At 45.5% G+C, this 23,638-nt stretch overlaps 1 protein-coding gene across 2 annotated transcripts in view; it reads right to left on the reverse strand.

Moving 5' to 3' along the window:
* Nucleotides 1–7,587: 7,587 nt before the first annotated feature.
* Nucleotides 7,588–23,638, reverse strand: part of pard3ba (par-3 family cell polarity regulator beta a) — a 149,315-nt gene continuing 133,264 nt past the window's right edge. For both annotated transcript variants that reach the window (XM_071923785.2, XM_071923786.2), the window contains exons 23-24: nt 23,370–23,446; nt 7,588–9,378 (exon numbers count right to left, since the gene is read on the reverse strand). In XM_071923785.2, coding sequence (XP_071779886.2) covers nt 8,904–9,378; nt 23,370–23,446 — 552 coding nt within the window. In that variant the 3' untranslated portion in view covers nt 7,588–8,903. The remainder of the gene's footprint in view (nt 9,379–23,369; nt 23,447–23,638) is intronic.

The raw sequence follows: 23,638 nt of genomic DNA on the forward strand, positions 1-23,638 counted from the left end.
GGTCATGGCCCACTTTGGTTTCCACTCAGGAGGAGGAGGAGGATGTGACTTGCCCTCACGGACGCCCCAAGGCCTTCACACCTCCACAGGGACTCTATCTATATGTGTGTGTGTGTGTGTGTGTGTGTGTGTGTGTCTTTCATGAGTCAGTTATGAAGCCATGGCAGCCCCAGGCTTTCGTGTGGCCCGACCCTCACCTCTTATAGTATGGGGGCCTGTGTGACTGCCCACACAGCCAAGCTACAATGGCATCACTATTCTGCTATACTGCATGGGAGAGAACTTATGAGTGTGTGTGTGTGTGTGTGCTGGGGCTTAAGCAAACCAGACAGGGAATCCCCCGCCCAGCTCTCCCCCCCTCCCCCCTCCCCCCTCCCTCTGAAGTGGGGTGGGCTGAGATAAGGCGTGTTATAAAAACACAGAGGGTGGTCAGATATGGCTGCTGTTTACGGGGGAAATCCACTCTGTGTGAACGGGTGTGTTTATGTGTGTGTGTGTGTGTGTGTGTGTGTGTGTGTGTGTGTGTGTGGTTTATTTTCTGAACTCCGGGCCGGATAGCCATCGCTTTTTATCGCCGCTTGTTTAGAAAAGATTGTGTATCGTTCGAGGCGATGGTACACTCTGAGTGCGAGGCGCTGCCAGGGAATGTGTATTTAAATCAGGAAAGAGGTCAAGCAAGTACAAAGTGCAACGGGGTAACAAGGACTCTGCCCCCTATGGGACAGAGGCAGGATTACACTTTGTGTAAAAAAAAGAAAAAAAAAGAGGTAAATGCTAATACTAGTAGTTTTAGTTTTTAGTTTGTAGTTTTTTCAGGCTCATCTGTGGGAGAGTTTTTTTTATCTAGGGAACTTGTGAAGGAGATTGGCAGGCTGTGTGTGTGTGTCTGTGTAGTGTGTGTGTGTGTGTATGTGTGTGTCATTTCCTCCCTATCGTAGAGCTTATCTGTGGACTGCGAAGAATTGGGTGAGAGGAGTGACAGAATGGAAAGAGGAGATGGAGGAGTGTGACAGAGGGAGAGAGAGACGGAGGGACGGAAAGTCAAGCTGTGGAGTGAGAAGGGCAGGCAGTTGGTAATTTGTGTATGTGTGTGTGTGTGTGTGTGTGTGTGTGTGTGTGTGAGAAAGTGAGTGTAGCTCATGGCAGTTAGTCAGACTGTTATGTCTAGAAAGGAAGCATAATGAAGGGTAAGGCACATTAAAATATGTGGAACTTGACTCAGTGAAACTTCCCATTATACGTTGCCTTTCCGTATCACACTGACATAACACTGCAAGGGAAACTCAAAACTGTCTCGGCAAACTGCAAAACATTTCCAAAGAATAAATTATTATACATAAAAAACAGTAAAAATAAAATAATGTGAGTCAGATGTTTCAGCTCATCTGTTGGGATCCATTTCCAGTGAAAAAAAAAACACAAAAAACTTTTCCCCTGCAATAAAAAAGGGACCTTACATCAAACGCAGTCTAAAAACTTCTCCCAATGTATTTCTCCCTATCTCCCTTGGGCTGCCGCTCTGTAGCGAACAAACGCCCCAAAGAAAACTAGCTAGAGGTGAAATCCAATTCCGCAAATTGGTCAAGATGTAGACACGCGGACGGGGAAGAAGCGGGAAACGGGGGGGAAAAAAAGGCGCGGGGAAGCGAGTTTGTTTTCGCTGCCGAGGAGCTCTCAATTAGCCACTAATTGCCTCGCCTTAACGAGCGGGACATTTCTTAGCACTAATGAAGCTGGTGGCAGCCAGAGTCCGCGTCACTCAGAGGGATGAGGTGTGTGTGTGTGTGTGTGTGTGTGTGTGTGAGAGTGTTATAGTGAACGAGAGAGAGAGAGAGAGGGAGAGAGACAGAGTGGAGATCTAATGGAGTCAGGTCCACAGCTCATTTTCAGCGGGCTGTTTGGCATTCTCTGGAAGGAATGCATGGATGGATTACACTGCTGGCTGCTACACCGACTTTCCAATGAGGCCCCACTTTGTCTTCACCCTTATCTAATCCAGGTCGGAATGACCACCTCAGCAAAATTAAAATGAGGCCGGAAATCAAATGACCTGCCTATTTGCTACAGCTGCATGGACATGTGATTTAAGGAAAACCACTTGGCACAGAAAGCGAGTCTCCTACAGAGAGACTGGAGAGCAGCTAGCAAGAAACACAGTGGGATTTGCATTGGATATTCATATTCATACAGTGGCTTTTTGGTCACAAATGGAATAATATGTTAATAAATGATGTGTTCTGCTTATAGAGACAATGTCAGCTCTCAGTTACAGTAAAATTCAAGTAAACATGTCATCCTGCATGAATGATGCAGGCACCAATTGGGCCAATCAGTAACAAGATGAATAAGTTTCATCAAAATCAGATGGATGGTGCAGCAGTTATGGCCTTTAAAAGTTTGGAATTTTGTCCTTTAATTATAGTAGCTCCATCAGACCAATCAATGCAATTTTTAATGCCAGAACACACTGAACACACTGCCAAAATGCATTATCACTCCAATTTTCATCAAAATCAGACTGGTGGTGTCTGCAATATCACATTTATGCAAAAAAACGTTGATGTTTATGTGGCTATCAAAAGGAAACTGGACGTCTTGCTTCCTTGCAAATTCTGCCCTCGCCTCTCTCTCTCTCTCTCTCTCTCCCTCACACACACACACACAGACTGAAGTGTCTAAACCCTCGCGGTGCTTTCCCCTGGCCGAGCGGCTGGGCTAACGGGGACACACGACACATTATCCCATCCTCTCCCCCGCCGCACACAGCAACCCAACACTCCTGACACAAGCTCGCCCCCGGCACCCATGACTGCCAAGCAAAACACCTGGCATCTGTATGAGAAGGGCGGCAATTTCACAGCCACTGCCAGGCGGTCAGCTGAGCCGCCGCCACACACATATTGCTAGCATGTGTGTGAGGACAGAGCGCGGATGATATGGATATACCGCGTGTGTGTGTGTGTGTGTGTGTGAAGGCGGTTGGTGTGCATCTGTGTGAGCCGAGAGCAGGTGTGTGAGAGAGAGAGAGCGAGAGAGACAGCAGTGCAAGCATATAAAAAGTACGTGTCAGAATAAGGACTTCGTATACAAGAGTGTGTGCATGACAGACAGCTCAGTCCCGACACACACACATATAACCACAGTTTGGCGGCACACACTGCACACACACATTCACCCGCGCGTTAACCTGCATGCGGCCACATTTTCACCGTTCACGCATGGCAAAAGCGTCGGAAAAAAGCGACTACGTACTATTTTCTACGGTTCCAGAGGCTCCCTGACACTGATGCATTTCGCCGTTGCGTGCTTCCATTCCCTGGCTGGAGTTTTGTGTGTGTCAGGGCCGAGCGGCGGCCAGGAGGCCAGGGGCTGGTGCTGAAAGCCTGATGGATGGGGTCCAGGGGTCACGGACTTCAGCTGTTGTTGGCCACATCACAGCCCCGGCCAAACAAACACACACACACACACACACAGCTAGCCTTGGGTTAGCACCGGGAGAGAGCGCACGGTGCTTATTGGTGGGTTTTTTTCATTATTGAGGCAGTAGGAAGGCTGAGAGGGCGAGGGGAGGTGCAGGAGAGACGGTTCTGGTGAATTGAAACATATTGCTCCTCTTGTCATGTGGGGACCGAAAGGGAACAGGCCTACAATCAATTTAGTGGTCTGACCCTGATGGACCCATGCCTTTTGCTTCAGGCTTCATATCGCTGTTGTCATGTGAAAGCATCGTTAGTCCAATTGTGGTGTTTTTCATCTTTTAACTTCATTTGAAGGATTACATGGTTATATGTGGGATGAGACAATTCTCCGACCTCTTGGGCTGTTGAAACCCTTTCAAAACCCACTGGATGAACTCACAAATGCAGGTGGGCAAGCTAAAAAACAAGCCTGTTGTTTTAGTTCCTGATAAGTTGACATTTTGGAGATGCAAGGTCCTGACAGCGACAACATGCATCTTAAAAGCACCTAAAAACTGCTAATTCGAGACTCGGTTGCCTTTTCAGTGACTGTGAAGTAATCAATGACCCTAAAACAGCCTTATTAACAGTCTTATTTTCAGTTAGTCTCTCTATAGACGAAGACACATTAGAATTTAGAGGGATTTATGCTGTGTGTAGCTTACTGAATACAGGTTGGTATTTATGCTAATTGGCTGCACCCACCAGATTTACCAAACTAATGCTTAAGCGAACTGATATCTACTTAAATGCTCAATTTAATGCAAATGCAGAGATGACAGTCAAATCCAAAAGCATGCTCCTCTGCATGTGACTGTGTACCAGTGCTGCCACCCAGCACAAAGGAATCTCAGCAGTGTTGGTTTCAATGGAGACTTTTACTCTCCCATGGTATATATGATGTTTCAGAAGCATTTTGACCCTGTCAAGAAAAAAAAAATGCTATGCACCATAATGGGATGTATGAACCTTTCATTGTTGCCACGACGATGTCATCAGCTCTGAAAGGGGCTGCTGTGCCAGGAGCGGCGGCCACGTTGCCATGGTGACAGTTGGTGTAAAAGATGGTGGTTGGTGGTTTGGCTGTGGTGTGTGGGCGAACGAGAGGCAGCCAGCAAGCCAGCATTGCTTTTAGTGTAAATATGGTCTAAATTAACAGTGTTGCTATATCAACCTGGGAAAAAAAAAAAAAGACATTTAGTAAAAATGGATGTCTTAAACACTGCACTAAGTGAAACCAAGCAAGAATATTGCATGAGATATGAAATTATTTCTAATATCAGCCCAACTGTGGAAATTCAATTTCACAGCTCATGAACAATATCAAACAAACACGCTGGCTGAAAGAGCACACTCCAGCTTGAGTGATACTGTATCAAAAGGCTACACAGCAGACATAAAAGCGAATGAGGTGGGTGAAGGGCAGGCTAACGGCTAACGGTAATCCATAACTCCACCAATCTCCATATTCAGGCAGTTTAAACTGCACATTAGCCACCAGCTATTCCCATGGCCTGCCTCAGACCGGGGAGGGGGGGCGGGCTGGCTTTCTAATGAACTGTATAATTAAATGAGGAGCTCCGCTCGGCCCGCTCCGATTACTCTCGATTCCGAGACCGTGATGTCGTAACGAGGGCTGAATTGAAATGAATGGCAGCAGGTGAAGGACAGAAGGACAGCGGGCTAATGCGGCGGAATGCGCCTTTAATGAAGAGGATGAAAGGGGGGAATGAGAGCGGGCCGAGGTCACCGTGGGCGCTCACCCGTACCTCCGTTCTGCAGTGCGAGGGTGTATACTCCCACACACACACACTTTCCCCCTCTATATTCCCCTCTTTCTCTCTATCTCTCCCAGCTCTGTCTTTTTTGGGAGCTGTGTGGGAGAGAGATAACTGTTTCAGCTCTCCACTTTGCCCTCCCCAGAGCATGGCTTTTGATTGACACATGCTAACAAGCTAAGGTGTTCGACAGGGGCGCCGGCAGAATAGGAAATGCTAAGAGAACACAGCCGGGGAATTCTCCCACAACCCGCAGTTCATGACAATCGACTGGGGAACAGTGCGCGCTTCTGCATTTTTTTTTTTTTTTTTTTCAGGAATTGCAACACGAATATGGGCTTATGAGGTGTCAAATTAATTCACGCCAAACCCCCTCATAAGGCAGCGCAAGAGGAAAATATAAGTGAATTTTCCAAAAAGCCAGAAAGAACTGAGCAGAATGTCAAGGAACTTCAACAAAGGGAGGACGGATGGAGAGAATAGACAAATAGCTTTTGAGGAAGGGGGATATAAGCGTTACGCTTCAAGTCAGCAAGTCTGATTTCCTTTAATACAATCTTCCTTAATATCAAAAGGTCGTGTGGCGGGAGAGGAAAAGTTCCTCACAAGGAGACAGTGTGAGCTGACTTGAGGCGTGAAAATATGTCAGAGAAAGCAGGTCGATGGCCGTGACTGTGTCCAGTGTGTGTGTGTGTGTGTGTGTGTGTGTGTCATGTGGTTCAACTATGGAATTTCCTCTGAATGTCCATGATCAAGGAGACTCACAAGACACACACACATGGTAATTGCTTACATGTAGGCGGAGCATTAATTTCAGTGAGGCTAAATGTGTGTTACAGAGCACAAACAGCCAAGTACCAGACTCTTGACATTGATTTCAATGCTTTTGTTTAATGGACATTAAACGCAATCAATTCTTAGATGTTTAGTCGGCGGTGTTTACTATCTTTGGCAGCATAAAACTGACCACAACAGCTAGGAGGAGGCTGTTTATTGCTTTGTTGTTCTTTAAAGTACAATGAATAATCGGTGAAGCCCTTCAGCATTACACTCAATGTTTGACTTAGTGGGAATGAGAGGATAAGACATGCCCTTTGTTGATGTAAATGAAATATTTCCCACTAATTATTGGTAAAATTTAGGAATCTACCATCGCCTACGAATTGCAAGTTTCATCTGACTGATGTTTTGAGTTTTCCTTATCAAAATAAGTGTGTGTATGTAAGTTAAAGAGGTTTATGTATATTTCAATTTGAGTAAGTTGTAAGTTGTGTATGTTTTAAGTAGAGGAAATGGAGTTTTAGGGTGATGAATAACATTCACACTACAATTATTTGGATTGACTGGCAGTCTGGCTGTTTCAAAACAGACTACAATGTGTCTCTGTCTGAAGGCTTAAACTGGCAAAGTGTAATCTTCTAATAAATGTCTTATGGTGAAGATATTGATAAGATTTAGCCCTGACTAGGCTCACAAAATCACACGGGGGGAAAATACACTCATCATAGTTTTTCCCAGAGATTTTCCATTCAACACTCTCATGTAGTAAATTTCACTGGAATGGCATGTTTATGCTTGATTAGTTCAAGGTATTAGTGAGAAATCTTGGAATGTTTTCCCCCCTATAATCACCACAGGATGGTCAGCAGACGGCTAGTCGGCTGTTTCCCCCTCGCCATTATTATTTATCTGATCCTGTTTATCTGGCTTTTGTCTTTTATGGTTTGTGTAACGCTATTTTGAAAAGTACTATAGAAATCAAATGTATTATAATGAGATATTTTTCAGAATTGCATTAAATAAAATGATCAATCAATCAATCAATCAATCAATGAGAGATAGTCTCATCTGCCTATAGAGCCGTCACTGTGCTAGTGGAAATGTCTGCTGCAGCAGACAGCGGAGGGTCAAGGCGGTGCAGAGACTAGACGGATCAGCAGAAGCCCGATCCCTGTTGGCCTTGACGCTAATTAAACACTAACTGATAAAAAAAAGCCTTCTCCACACTCTAATTATCCCCCATTTCAAGTCTAATTTCACCAATCAGCGCCATCTTTATTTCTGAGAGCAAATTGGGCAGTAATCATTTTCTAGTGGAGATTTCCCTGGCTCTAATTGTTGAAGATGATTTAGTCATTATCAGAATGCCGGCTATTCTTATCAGTCATCTCAGAGGGCAAATTTATCCGCAGATTGTGTTGAGAGAAATTAGGCTGAATATTGTAATGAATTTTTAAAGTGATGACTCATGGCGTTTCCTAGTTTGACTGAGTACTTTAAATATGCATAATTTGGCTAATTGGTTAAACGAGACAGAAATTGGTTGAAATAATTTGGCAAGGCACAGGGAAGAGAATTTCAAAAGTATTTAATGCAAAATAGATGTTTTAAAAAAAAAATCATGCATTTATTTGACAGCGGGTTTGAATCACACCATCGTAGAAACATTTAGCGAGCTTGTCAGTGCTGTGATTCTTCTACGCTCACACAGAATAATGACTTTTAGCAATGATATGTTCAAGAATAATGTATTGAGCTCATCAGGAGCACAGGAGTCAACTCACAGCATACAGCTTCTACAGTGTGGATCATGATTTATACAGACATTATATTAGAAGCATCGCAAAAATAGTACAAATAAACTCATATTTGGAACGCATTGCAAGGATAGCAAATGTAAATATATTAGCCACGTCCACATTCAAATGATAAAAAGGCAAAATACACAAAAAAACACCCAAGTTTGATAGCAGGATGTGAAGGAAGTCCAAGCGACAAAACATCAAGGGCAAGAAGACACTTTGAAGTGGAGCTACTTCCCTTTCCTGTTTGTCCACTTTACCTTCCTGTGTCTCTTCTTCTGTTCTCGGAGTCCGGCTGGTCAAGGTGATCGCTCTTTATTTCCTTCAGTTTGATCAGCTTGTGCAAAACGCAAGTCACCATTGTCTTTATGGCTACTTAAGCTGGCATGACTCTATCAGACATGTAGCACTAAGCTCAATCTGTATGTCTAGGTAACTTTAACTTCAACCCTACAGTATAAAAACTAGATCAACATAAGATCCAATTGTTATATACATTGACATACATGCAAATATTAACACTTAAACAGTTGTCGACATGTATATATATACACATATGAGTCCTTAATGCTTGTTGAATCTGTCTCGGCCGGTGAAGATGGTTATCAGCTTGTCACTTATCATTGCAAAAACCTCATAACTCCAATCTTGGTGATTTTCATGTTTTAACTTAAATTGAAGGGTTACATGCTACTTTATGTGTTGAGAAAACTGTACAAGCACTAGTCTTATGAAAGCCTTTGAAAACTCACTGGATAAACTCTAAAATACATGGTGGGCAGGCTGAAAACAACAAGGCTGATTTTCTTAGTTCATGAAAAGTTGACATTTTGGAGATGTTACAGCTCTGAAGGTCGCTGATCGGACATAGTAACATGTCCAATAACTAACTTATGTCTGTTGAAACTCTAAGTCACAGCTGGTCTTGTGTTTCCCCCATCTGGAAACACGTGAATGGGTGGTTATTAATACTCAGCCTCTACAGTATTGTGTATGATGGACAGAAGTTCACCTAGCTGTGTCTATAGATCTGACCTATGGTGGGGGGAACAGAGGGGGGGTGGGTGTTGCTCTGAGACTGCCTCTCACACCGCACCTATCATGGGGTTCTTCTGTCTCGGGTCGGGCTGTCGTCCGTCTCCGTAGCCGTAGCGCTCGGGGCTGGCGTAGCGCTCACGTCCCGTCCCGTACCTCTCTGGGCTGGTGTAGCGCTCCGGGCCCGTCCCGTACCTCTCTGGGCTGGTGTAGCGCCCGGGGCTGGCCTGCCGGTAGCCGTCCCCTCGCCCTCCTACCGTTTCGTAGTGGTGGTGGCGCCCTCTGCGGGCCGCGGTGGGGGAGGGGGGGACGTCCTGCCTCAGCGGCGCCCGGTGCTGCTGCTGCTGGCGCGTGGGGCGGGGGGACGAGTGGTAGTAGCGCGGGTCTGCGAGCGCCTGCTGGGACTGGGGGAGCGGCAGGCGGCCCGGGTGGGTCGAAGCGGGAGGGTCATGGGGCGGGTAGTTGTAGGGGGCGGGGTCTCTCGGCACGGGTCTGGAGTGGGTGGGGTAATCGTATGGATCCCTCCTGAGAGAGAGAGAGAGACAGAGAGAGAGAAATTTTAGAATAATAGTAAAGACATCAAAACTATGAAATAACACAAATGGAATTATGCAGCAACCAAAAAAGTGTTAAACAAATCAAAACTATCTTATATTTTAGATTATTTAAAGTAGCCGCCCTTTGCCTTGATGGAAAGGCAAAGGCTTTGGAAAGAAATTCATACATAGGATCAACTCCACTATTTATATTTGTCTAAGAAACAAATTTCAAGCATTTCAGCATAAGCCTTTAGATCAAAATGGCTTTAAGATGATGAAAAACACAGTACATTCAATCAGGTGGGTCCAAACTTTTGACTGGTAGTGTATATTTATGCAAAATTAGGAAATAGTGACTGCATGTCCATTGACTATCTGGGATATTAGCCTGGAGCTGGCCTATAAGACTGTCTGACACCACTATTAAAGACGCACACACACACACACACACGCACACACACACACACTATGGATGCTTGAGAGAGAGGAAGACAACATTTAATACTGGTTTAGACTGGTTTGGAGCAGAGGACGTGTCAGAGATTTGACCCTCCCTTGCGGTAAGCTTTCTCCTGTTATTCAGTTTACGTGGCGAGGCTGCGGCCTTGGCAGGATCGGGTTGTGGGGGGGAACGGGGATGGAGAGATGCCAAGAGATAACAGCAAATGCCTCCGTAAGCATATAAGGAGGTGTGTGTGTGCGTGTGTGTGTGTTTGACTGAATGTTTGTGTGTCCCTGTATGTGTAGGAATGTGTCTGTGTGTGTGTGTGTGTGAGTGTGTCCCAGGGGTCTGCAGTAACGAGGCAGCCAGCTGGATGTCTCCGGTTCCCTCCCACTAGCTCTGGGTGATTAGGGGGCTAAACCCCTGGGTAAGGCGACACGAGGGCCTCGGAGAGACGGAAGGAGAGAGAGAGACTGAGAACGAGAGAGAGAGAGAGAGAGAGAGAGAGAGACGAGAGACGAAGGGCTGCTCACCTTTCAGAGGCCCATTCAAATTTTTTCCAGCTCACGTGCTGCTTTCCAGTGCTGAGTGACACAGAAGTCTAGCTACACCGAGTAAACAAATCTAAAAGCCAGGCCTGACTCTAAATTACATATTTTCCCATTTTTTAATCTGCACTTTTCTTTTCTTATATTTTGGCGACATCTTTGGTGCTCGGCGCTCATTGCTGTGGTGTTTCTGCACTGCTTCTTCACCTGTCAATCAAACAGTGTGTCCAGTGCTGTGACGTCTTTTTCCTTGGTTTGTCTGTTGATGCAGTTTGAGTTTCTCGCAAATTTTATATTACCATATGGCTGTTGTCACGTGAAAACCTCGTAACTGCAATTTTGGTGATTTTTATGTTCTAACACCTTTATAAGGATTACATGGACCTCAATGGGTTTAAAAAATTCCACAATCAACAAACATAAGGCTGTTTTTCTTAGTTCCATTTTGGCGATACGAATTTGACTGTACATGCAGCCTTTATGGAAGTCCCACTTGTTTACATGCGTTAAAGGCTGCTGTTGCTTCACCGCCCAAGGAGATGTTTGTGGAAAATCCTGCAGTGCTAATACAGGGTAGATGCGGGGGGGTGGGGGGGTGGGGGGTGTCGGTGGGCTTCAACAATGGCTGCCACTGTAGTGCGGTTATTACAGAAGCCTTGTGCTCGGCCTCTCCCTTGTTCCCTGCCCTCTCCTCCTTCCAGTCCCCGGGGCCGCGCTCAGCACCTGTTGACTGGCCAATTAGAATGACTCACTCACCACAGATTAGTTAGCACGCAGCCTGCTTGTGTGTGTGTGTGTGTGTGTGTGTGCGAGTGGACTTCCCTTGAGGGTATTCATTGACTGTGGCGAGGTGGGTTTCTCTGTGTGTGTGTGTGTGTGTGTGTGTGTGTGTTTCCCAGATATCAGTAGCGTGCGTTTTCCATGGGCTGGGAGGCCTGACCACCCAAACAGAGCGGATACACAGGTGGTCCCAAGAATGAACAGCGCTGCCTTGTCAGTCAGCGTGGAGCAGGAAAGACAGAGGGAGAACACGCGCACACACACACACACACACACACACACACACACACACACACACACACACACACACACACACACAGAGACATACACACACAGTGCCGAGGCTTGAGATAAGGAAGAAAGCAGAAATGTGGGGGGGGAAAAAGCTCAAAAAGAACAAAAAGAAAAAGAACGAGACCGGAATTTGAGAGGAGAAAGAGAAAAGAGAGAGAGGTTTCATCTGATATTGAGATATGGGCAGACAGATGTGGAGGCAATGGGGGTAAAAAAAACATATTTCACCCTGAGCAGCGCAGCGAGAGGGAGTGAGGTGAGAATGGAGAGAGCTAGAGAGAGAGAGAAGCGAAGGTCAACCTCCTCATTAATCCAGATTAAACGGTGTAGGCCACCGGGGGAGGAGAAGAAAGAGGGAAAGAAAGAGGGATGGAGTGACGCAGCGATGGAGGGGGGGGAGACACCTGGGTCCTCAACCCAACTCAGGGCCACCCAAACAGGGAGAAACCTCCACCGACTTCCCCTCTTTTCTCTCATCATTCTCTTACTCATCGTCTCCCGCTCTGCAATCTACCATTTTCACCTACTTTCCACTCTCTTCCTCTCCTCATTATCTATTCTTGTCTGCCTCCCTCTCTCTCTCACTTTGACCCCTCCGGCCTCTTCTCCTTCGCTCTTTTCACCTGCCTGCTCTGCTCTTTGCCGTTTCCTCCCGCCTCATCTGCAGCACTGACTCAGCTTTCCCATGGTAATAATCAGGGCAAAGCAGTAATAAAAGCATCAATAAATCCATCTGCAGAGTAATCCTTCAAGAATATGGTTTCCTGTGCACAGCTGTAACAATTGGGACTTTTTCGTCAAATTCTCTAGTTGATTAAGGGTTAAACGAATCGGGATAAATTCTTTCAGTGCCGTGGTTACGTAGGCCTGGATGACCTTTGACCCCTCGCATGGCACTGGGAGCAGCACAGGGCCAGTAGCTGTGTGGCTGTGTATGGGATGTAGGGCTGCCTAGTGCGAGCTCATATGGGAGTATTTATGTTTCTTCGGGGAGGCGAGTGTGTGAGTGTGTGTGAATTTAAAGGAGAGAAGGGGAAGGAGGGGTGAGCGGGAGTATTTTTAGTGTCTTAATAGCTTATTGGACAATGGTTAAAACAGTTTAAAACCATGTTAAAAAACTTATACGGCTCTACTTTTTCCAATGTGGTCTTTGACCTTAAGAGTATACAAATTGATATACAACATTTTATAACATTTACAAACATAATATATGAACTTGTAACTTGAACAGCATCACTCCGCCTTGTTATGCTTAAACTGATGCAAGCAAGGATGTTTTTTACTTAGCAACAGGCCAAAATAAAATTACTAAATTAAAACCCAAAGCTTGTATCTTTGTTCAATGTTTGATACGACTGTAAAAATGTTGTATAAAAGCAATGACATACTCTCAGTTGTGCTATATCATGGCTATTGGCACCGATTATTGGAACAATACAGCCCTCCCTAAGTATAAGTGTGTGTGCCTGCATCTGTATGAGTCTGTGTGTGTGTGTGTGTGTGTGCGTGTGTGTGTGTCCGGCCAGGCAGCTGGGGGATTAGGGGGTCCACGGGCCCCAGTGACCCGCAGGGAGCTCCTCATCCCTGGGTCACACAGCTGGTTTCAGCCTGGTTGGGAGATGGAGGGCGGTGAATGTGTTTAGTCTGTGTGTGTTTCCGTGAGGCGGAGACGATGCCTCTGCCAACCTTACATGTCCTTAAGCCACGTCCGACCTCCGTAATCTTTGAATTTTTACGTAAATTCCAATTGAATTTAGCGGATCCAGATGAAACATTTAAAGTACGTGTGTGTGCGTCAGTGAGTGAGACAGTCAGAGTCGAGGCTAGACATAAGAGTGCGTGGCTGTGTTTGTATATTCTATGTGTCTGCATGAGATCTGTTTACTTGTTAGCTTACGTAACTTCAGCAGCGAGTTTGTGCTGCGTACCGTACGAGTGTGGGAACGAGAGGGAGAGAGAACGGGAGAAAGAAATACAGACAGACAGAAGAAACAGAAGGCCTAAGCACATTCAAAAAAAGAGCAACAGAAAAAGTAAAAAAGAAAGAGTAAAGGTAAGATAGAAAGACAAAAAGAGAGGGAGAGGATTAGAGACATACAGACAGAGAGAATAAAGCACTATTCAAACTGAATTAGTTTTACTGGGGATGGTCCTGTCATTTTTATGTGCACTACAGTGTGTGTGTGTGTGTGTGTGTGTGTGAATCATTCGCATGGGATAAAGGATCTTCATTATTTCCCTCAAATTACTGCTTGTAGCCCGGATGTAAAACGTCATGATCTATAATTCAGCGTACCTCCCAGCCACCAAAACCATAACGCATTATTACATTATGAGGATGCAGAGTCAAACCGGATTTCTATTATCAGATGACCTCAAGTGGGAAATTTGCTCCAGAGCTTTTACTTTGACTTGGAAACAATTCCAGACATGGCAGATTCCTGCTGGATTAACATTTTGGACAATCACAATTAAAAGGACCACCTCCAGTAAGGCTGATCCAGTTGGAATAAGGCTCATGTGAATGAGAGACATGCAGACAGTACAAAATGTTTCCATCCAACTGTCAAGCTAATTTTACACAAAGGTTTGATATTTCACCAAAAATAAAATGCAAATTAGGTGTGTTTCCATCAGCAGGGTAGAAGTGAATAAATAGACTTTCTGAATGTAAAAAAAAACCAAAACACATCCACAAGAAAAATGGAAATAGTCTTCCAAGAATTAATTGGTATTGGGCAAGTTGTTATTGTTCTTCAGCATCAGCTAATGGTTTTTTTTGTTTCATGCTTTCATATGAAGACGAAAACAATGAAATGCACTTGGTGATATTGCAATGCACCAACTAACGGTTATACAACCACAATGGAGATTCATATATAGGAGTGACGGCCAGTGCGACATTTCTAGGTGGTCATGGCGGACAGATATTTTACATTTCAGAAAGTCCAAAGCAACTTTTGAACTGTTGTGCAATGAAACAGAACCAGTCACCGGGGGCAGATCATGCCAAATCTACATCATTATCTACTGACAAATGCGTTTCCATCCGTGTTTATCGTGTAATTTCTCTATCGACAAATACATTTTCCGCTTCGAGCGAGCGTAAAAACTTTTTGGGGGGGGATACTGAGGAAATTTGATTGATTTTGCCATTTCCAGTCAGCATCTCAAATTTGATACATCATAATTCGCAAAAAAAAAAGACAGAGAGAAAGTAAAGAGAGGGAGAAGCAGACACAAAAAAGAGAAAAACAGCAGCAATAAAATCCTTAGGGGAGAGAGGGAGACAGGCAGACAGACAGATGCAGATACCTGTCTGTGTCTCTGGTCTATCTGTCTATCTGTCTATATATAGATAGCAGCAGCAGCAGCAGCGCAGGGTGTGATGTGAACCGCAGGAGCCAACTAGAGTGGCAGGATCTAATGACACGCCATGTAATACATCTGACTCACACCTCTCCAACATCAGCACCCTATACCACACTCCCAGCCACCCTCTGAGTGTGTGTGTGTGTGTGAGAGAGAGAGAGAGGGACAGAGAGTGTGTGTGTGTGTGTGTATGGTGAGAGAGAGTGAGGCTGACAGACAGAATATTACATGCATATTTATGTGTGAGTGTATATGACTGCATGCGAGAGTTGGGGGGAAGAAATGTGTGAATGTGTATGTTCATCTGGTGTGTGTGTGTGTGTGTGTGTGTGTGTGTGCTGTGTGCTGCCGTTCAGGCATAGTTTCCGCCGCATGACAGTGAAGAATATGTGTGTGTGGTGATGAGGTGGGGTGGAGGGGTGGGGGGTGGGGTTATCCTGCACCTGCCCCTAGGAAACGGAAGGAGGAAATTAGTACCCCCCCCCCCCCCCCCAATTCCTTATTGGACCCCTCCACCCCTCCACCCCCCATCCTGGTCCCTCAAATACCCCGGTCCTCATAACTACTCTACACTAAACAGCTGGGAACAACCATGTAGGGGGGGAGGGGCTGAGTTCTGTTCTCTCTCTGTCACACACACACACACACACACACAAAATGTGACCGAACATGGAAAAGCAGGCTCCTGATGGGAGATGTCTTTTGTGGTTTTTCATAATTACTGATATTTGCATTCAGAGCTTTCAAAACATATACTGTATTACATAATAGAGGTCAATAAATTACTTTGTTTGAAATGTTTATGTAAAATTGGTTTCCTGTAAAGATAAATAGGCCTGATTTCACAGTTTCGTTACAAATGCCGGATGCCACACTCTGCTTCCAATGTGCCCATCATTTATTAAACAATACAAAGTGTAAGTGTTTGACTCTGGGTTGTTACCAGATGGATACTTAATAAAGACAGAGCTGAAACACTGCAGACAGTTTATTGGAAGCAGTGAACGGTGTTGTATATTATTCTTTATTAGTAACCATACTATGCCATCTGCTAAAAGTTTAAGGATGTTTGTATGTCTTCTTTTGTTCACACACACACATCAAGATAAGCACAAATGCACAAAGACACCACATGTATTGCATGTCACACACTCACACACCTAAATGGCATTCATGCACATGCACCCCCACCGATATATGCACATGTGAATGATTTATTAATGTTCTGATTACAAACATGAAAAGAACATGAACAATACAGATGCACATGTTAGCAGACCTGCCAGTTATGTGCTCACCTGTTAGTCAGCCTGCAGCACACAGACATGCATTGAATCCAAAATGCATCAGTTGCTTCACAAGTACAAAACGCAGCTGCTGCACCTTACCACACAACTGCCAAACACACACACACACACACACACAAACATTCACACGCATGTGCACATACACACAATTTTCTAGGGAAAATGTTCAACATGCCTTCATTTCAAGTATACAGCTGGCTTTATAGAAAAATAGGTACAAATGCTTTCATTCACACAAAGTATTGAAAAAATGTTGCTTGGTATCAATATTTAAATCATGGTAATGATACCAGCATCAGTATCAGATTGCCAAATGATACCCAGCCTGATGCTATGTTCATGTCATGTCGGATTTACTGTAAATGCGAGCTGCCAACTGGGAAAAAGCGTTCACCTCGACTTCCTAGAGGGAATTACAAGTAGGATATATGGGAATATTTGTAGGCTCCACTATCTCCCACTTGGCGTCACGACTTACTGAAGTGTGTCAAACACAGGCGGCAAAGATGGCAGCGAATCCACTGATGTCGGCAGTCCCAAGGTAATAGAAATCAAAATGAGCAGTTATATTCACACTAATACAACCAACCATACTTACGAAAAGCTAGAAATATCTGCTGCAGTTTGTTTATGGTTGATTTTTAAGTCATAAATACAAACTATTTTGGATGTGGAATGCAGTGAAATGTTATTCAGTTCTTCCACCTGTTCCAATATGATGTGAATGTGGTTTTCTCTGATCTAAAGACGGTGTATTCATCATCTGTTGTAGAAAATTCCTCTGTTTGTTAATTAAAAGAGGCAATACAGTACATTCCACCAGGCGACACATATTCATTAGTGAGTGATGCAGTCTCCAGTTCATTATTTTCTGTTGACCGCCTCAGACAAGACCCACAAAAACGTAGAAGGGGAGCAATTTGACCTTCTCCAAATTCATCCTGGCCCAAACCCTGCGCACACACACACCCACAAAAGACGTGCCACTAACGGCGCTGTGCTAGCTGAGTGCTACAGACACAGCGCAGGCCTGGCTGGCTCCACATGAGAGGAAACCATTAGCCTCTCTGGCCCTGGCCGGCTAGCCATCTCCGCTAATCAAACCAGCCTATGTCAACAACAGCAGTGGAAATTGGCTTTCACCTAGACGCACGTGCCTCATCTAAATGGGCCCGTGTTTACACTCTCGGCTACTATACACCGCGCAATGACAGGGAACGTGTACAGTGTCAGTGGCAGGTAGCAACCGCTACATGGGAGCCCTTGGTTAGAAATGAGAAGGTGAGGAGAGATGGGAGGCACCAAGGCTAACAGCTTGTATGTAAACTAAGAATAGGTACTCTTTCATAATGTACCATGGGAACACTTAGTGACTCATTTATCATTTTAATGATGCCATGATTCAGACGACTATCACTATCCCTCTATTCCATTATTCCACACTACTCTATTTCATTGTATTCTATTCATTTGCATTCATTTACAGTCATTTTGCGGATGCTCTTATCCGGAGCGACTTAGAATGACTGCAACGGTAGAATAAACTTCAATTCCTGGGTCACCAAAAGTACAAGGAACCAATAGTGAGGAGGTCAAAGGTCAGAGCCACAGCTGACAACACTCCTGTGACCCAAGAGTGATCATGTGAGAGAGAAATGCTGGGGAAAGAAGTTAAAGGGTCAATGAGAGAAACAGAAGGGATTTTGTTTCTGCTCACTAAACTCAGTTAGGGTCTCCATAACTCATATTTAATTTCTCTGGTCCTTGAGAGTTAAAGCTAAGTTCACTCTGTGTCTATTCTATTCTGTTCTGTTCTATTCCACTGTACTCTGCTGTGTATTCCAGGTTGTTCTATTCCATTCCATTCCGGGCACAGAAGAAAACATTTGAATTCAAAGTGAATCCCGGCTCTCGGCTACAGAGCTGCCCATCCATCTGTATTCCTGCGCCGAGTGTCGCGTCGGCTCCTACAAGACGCTCTTTGTATTTCTGACTGAGCTCGCAGGGAGCTCTGAGGCCTCGCAGTGTATACGCTTTGTTTTATTTATAAAGCAATGATTTCATTTCCATACGCAGACCTAAGAGACTCCGGGAGAGAGGGATAGAGAGGGAGGGGAAGACAGAGGAAGAGAGACAAGATAAAAAGAGGCAGAAGAGAGATGAAACCAAAGGCGAGGTGAGAAAAAAAAAAAAGCAGAAAAGGATCGACGGAATCAAAGGGAAAATGCACAAAACAGAAAAGGAGAAGTTGTTGTAAACAGGTAGAGCCGGTGATGTGTCAGCCGCCTGTGTGACAGAGCTGGATGAAGCCCTTTCATTTCCTACCGCTGATTCCATTACACTCTCAAGTGTCCTGACACAAACACTGTTAGCTGGACAAACAATACTGTCTGAGGACTGCCTCCGCACGCCAGCAGGCCCGGCTCCTTCATAAAGCCAAGCAAATAAGAGAAGGGTCGCGCCACCTTTCGGGAAAATCAAACGAAATAATCCGTACATCGCTTCTGCCGCTCTTAAGCTGCTTATTTAACAGTAAAAGAGGAGGTCACATCACCTTTTAAACCAATCACACAGGGTCCTGAAAAGACATCGGCAGCTGTTATGAGGCGAACGGGGAGAGCCGATCCTGAAAAAAAAGAGCTACTTTGAACTCCCCGGGGCCCGAGAAATTAAATATGAGTTATGGAGACAATAAAGCTAACTGAGTTGGGCGAGTTTGAAGTGAGTCATCCGGCAGCAGGACAGCAGCGGGTGGGGAAATAGTTGATCACTTATGAAGCTGTGAGAAACAGGATTGGGTTTTAATAAAGACGAGGCGAGAGCGGCGAAAATATGATTTCTCCACTGACCTTGGAAATCCATTGGAATTCATTCAGTGCTCCAAACTACAGAGCCTAACAATATTACTGCACTAAAATGATAACAGACCTTTGCAATAAAGAAGGCCATCCAACCATGTGCGGCAGCAGCGAAATGCCAATTGCCGGAGCTTATTTCCAATCGGCAGAAAACAAATGGCGAAGCAGAACCGCGTGTGCAAATATCAGCGTTTTAGAAGCCATTTCTTCATATTCTGCTCCTCTCTTCTCAGCTATTCATTCTGTTCTAATCTACAGATTGCTTTCACTCACAGGGGAGCGGTGGCATCGAGTGAAAACAGAAGCTTCTATTCTATTCTATTCTAAATTCTGGTATGTCCAGTCCGGCTGTGGCTCATTAGGGGCAGAGCAGACAAAACCCGGGTCAAAAAGTTTGTGTGCTGAGACATGGTGGAGAAAACCAAGTGGCTGTGAGTCTGGACATAGTGTGTGTAAGTGTGTGTAAGTGTGTGTGCTCTTGTGGAAGGTCAGATGGGAGCCCTTGAGGGACACTTTTCCACATACCACAGAATACTCTCTACATGCTGAGGGCTATCAAGAAGTTGTTTAAGAGGGCAGAGAGAGCTGATGAGAGCAGTAAGTGTCCACGAAAAGTCAGCGTCACTAGTGAGAGGCTCTTTAGCCTGATTGACTGCATAAACACAAATGCATGCAAGCGTGCACACACACACGCACACACACACACACCTTGCTCCCCTCACATGGGCCGTCTCCATTGTCCAGATGTGATGGGAGCTTCATGAGGCCAGTGTGGTCCCTCGGTCGGAGCCCTGTGCTCTCTGACTCACTGGCCACCGGCTGCACATTAATCAGCCAATTATCAGCCCCGACCAGAGCGTTGCCACGCCAACCAAGCCCCCTAATCCAATCACCTTGGGGGAGCGGGTCAGGGGGCGCTCTGATTGGATAACCTGGGGCTGGGTCACCGCGCCCACGACCTGCTGCTTTGAATTGGTAATGATGTTAATATTCTCCATATGGCCATGTGTGTGTGTGGGTGCGTGTGTGTGTGTGTGCGCGTGCGTGTGTGTCCCCAAGCATAAAGCCTATCCAGAGGCAGAGCCGGCCCCAGTGTTAATGGCCAGTGGAAAGGGAGGCAGCAGCCAAAGTAGCACTATCACCCTCCCTGGGGCAAAGCTCTCCACACAACAGCTCTGCTCTCTCTGCCACTTCCAGCCCTCCTTTCAAATCCTGTTTCCCAGACTTCAGCTCCTCTTTCTGGCCCCGGTGCAGTAGCCCTCGGCTTTCAGTCCCAGGTTGAGGTCCAGCTTTTTCCCATCAGCCCCGCCGCCTTGGCGTCCAACTCCTTCAGCCCTCAAAAAACCCTCGATTTGAGAAACGGGAATGGCTGGACAGCTCTTGATACACAGACCCAATACTTGCGCTGCAATGTTTTCAAGACATTAAAGCATCCACACTAGATACTGTGACATAATGTGGCTTACTACTGTTTTTGTTTGATTGCGATAAAAAGCAGAAATACTGTATTCCTTGCAGCTGCAAAAACTCCAAATCACTTGAACTTATGAGTAAAAAAAAAAAAGCATCAATCAATAACCAGATGAAATTCCTCCAACACTCTTTCAAGGGCCATTTTTTCATTCGTAAAACATCATTTTAATGAACCTTATTTCATGCTCTTTCATTAATAGACCTGAAATGTGCATAGGAATATCAATACTTGGCAAATCAATACAACATTGTGAGGGAAATGACTACATTTTATCTATTTTCTCCTCTGCTTACATTTCCGCCTTGATGCCTAGACTCTCCCTCGGCTTCCTTCCCATTCTTCCAACTCCCACCTCTCCGGTACTCTCCCCTTATGCTCCCATCTCTCCGGTACTTTCTACTTCTCCAGCACTATCCGCACACACCGCCGCCTCCTCCACTCCCACCCCTCCAGCTCCAGCCCCAGCCGGCTCCACACAAAGGCAGGCCAAATGTATGCTAATGAGAGCCAGGCCAATGGTGGAGCCGCACTCATTTTGAGAGGAAATGGCTTTCAATGATGGCGGCCCCCGGGGGGATTTTGCACAAAGTTCAGCTCCACTTTGAAAAATGCATTCATTTCACTGCTGTGTGCTGCATGCTCTCTCTTTCTCTCCCTTTTTTTTTTTCTCCCGGAATATATTTGCGCGCCCTCCTCCTCTCCCATTTCGCCTCTGTATTTACGCTTGGGGGAGTCGCAGGAGTTTTCGGGGACTGAGGACCCATGTTTCATCTTTATAGAAACATCAGAAACAAGAATGCAAACATATGTGAGTTTGAACAGAGTGTTCAGAAACTCTATCTGGCACTTTTCCTGTGCCTTTGTTTTGCTGCTCTGCTGAGGCGAATGTCCCCGAAAGCATGTTAACTGTACCATATCCATTACAAACAGGCAAAATCCTATGGGGCTCGGGCCTAAAAATACTTCAAAGAGGGGATGTACAACAGTTAAGTAACACTGAGGGAATTTCTGGAGGTAATGAACAGTATTTCAACCTGGCTCATTATCTTTGCGCCTAGTCATCTAAGCCAGAATATTGAATAATTGCGACTGCCTTATTACTATATAAAATCTAACATTTGAGTTTAGTACTTAAAGCTATTGCACTATCAGGTTTTCCATGAAAACACACATGAGTCTGCATCCTCTCTCTGCTTCCCACTGCCCAGTCCAAGTGTCTACTTAGTAGGATATTCCGACCAAAACCTTATGTCATCCTCTGCGGTTTGCAGCTGAATTTTCATCTTTTGAAATCCTGTGTGTCTTCCCTCATTAGGGCAGAACAGGCACAAGGGAAGACGCTGGTGTGAACGCGAGCCTCGCTTCATTCACACTTTGCAAGACGCAGCTTAAGGGTCAGAACAATGCCAGCATCCACAAAATGCGATGCGTTCCCCGTAGCGATCTGACGACTGACAACTGAATGATTAAAAGTGTTGTTTTCCGAGTCTAACCGTCACATGACGGGGGAGCTTCGGGGTAAGCTTTTACAGAATCGTGGCAGAATGCAGCTCTGACTTTGTCATTTCTGCCAGTCTGAATGACTGGGAAGCTTTTCATTTTCTAGGCTCGCCTCGTTTTTTATTGGCAAGAAACCGGTGATAACTGGATGGCTCGAACTCTGGCTCTTTCAATGATACATAAGCATAGGTCGGACTGAGCTGTCAGAGGTCGTCAGCCTCTCTTCTCAGCCTGTCCGTCTACATTTGAGTTTGTCTCCGCAGTCTCAGCTTCCTAATCTCACTATCCCTCTGTCACTCGGTCATGTCCCGCTCTCTCTATCCCTCTCTCTGCTCTGTTTCTCGGTGTGTCTCGTCCCCCCTGAGCCAGCGCTGATGTCTGCGCTCCCTGGTGCCTGTCATATCAGGAGGGGCAATAACCCGTGAAATGACTGTTCTCTCTCTCTCTCTCTCTCTCTCGCTCACACACTTTCTCTCTCTCTCTTTCTCTCTCTCTCTCTATCCCAGTCTCCTCTCTCTTCCTCGTTCTCTCCCTTCTCCCACTCCCACTTTCCTCGCACCACGCCACTCCACGCTCCACTTAGCTGCTGGGCCTGGGATATCACACAGATGCCATTTGCTCACCATGTGCATACACACACACACACACACACACACACGCACACACACACACACACATACGCATACACACACAGGTGAACACACACAAAATTTTATGCACACACCAAAACATGCACATCATTGTTCTGGCGTGGTTGGACTGATGTATTGCTCTAGCTCTGTATTATTTGCTCTAGCACTGCTGGGAAACAATTATATGGAAAAGAGAGGTGTGGGTGTGTGTGTGTGTGTGTGTGTGTGTGTGTGTGTGTGTGTGTGTGCATAAATATATGCACACATGTGTCTAATTTGACAAGGGAACGTTAACACAAACAGAAGGAACATGTGCAGTTCCATTAAACCCACACTATAGGTTATACATCCATCATAAGAGCACACAATCCTCCGAGTGAGTGTGTGTGCGTGTGTGTGTGTGTGTGTGTGTGTGTGTGTGTGTGTGTGTGTGTGAGGATCCTCCAGCCTGTGCCCTGCTCTCTGGGGAACTGATCAGCCCTATTCCTGGGATGAGTAGACACTCCCAAGGCAAACACTCCAGATTTAATTATAAGCTCCAAAGAGGATTAGCCCGTGCCGTGTGCATGTGTGTGTGTGTGTGTGTGTATATGTGTGTGTGTGTGTGTGTGTGTGCGTGTGTATGTGTGTGTGTGTGTGTGTGTGTGTAAGAGAGAGAGAGACAGACAGAGACACAAAGGGAGGGAGTTGGAGGAAGTTCTCCCTTCATTTCCTGCATTAAGGAATGAAATGCACACACACACACACACACATACACACAGTGGTCTCACCTGGGGTGCGTGTGGTACTGTCTATCCACTTCTTCGTAGCGGGGTGCTGGGCGGGTGTCGGCTCCTCTGGGTGCCATCTGTGGGGAGACACAGAACAAGTAACGTCAATATGCGGTCGCGGGTTCGAGACCAATGTGTCCTATCAAAGTGCCTTTCAGCGACACCCTGAATCCCTGCTGCTTCCTTGCTGTACACTACCCGTCAAAAGTTTGGATACACACATTTTTCTCTATCTTCTACTATTTTTCACATTTTAGAATAATAGTAAA

This window comes from Centroberyx gerrardi, chromosome 21, assembly GCF_048128805.1.
Source record: "Centroberyx gerrardi isolate f3 chromosome 21, fCenGer3.hap1.cur.20231027, whole genome shotgun sequence".
Taxonomy (NCBI): domain Eukaryota; kingdom Metazoa; phylum Chordata; class Actinopteri; order Beryciformes; family Berycidae; genus Centroberyx; species Centroberyx gerrardi.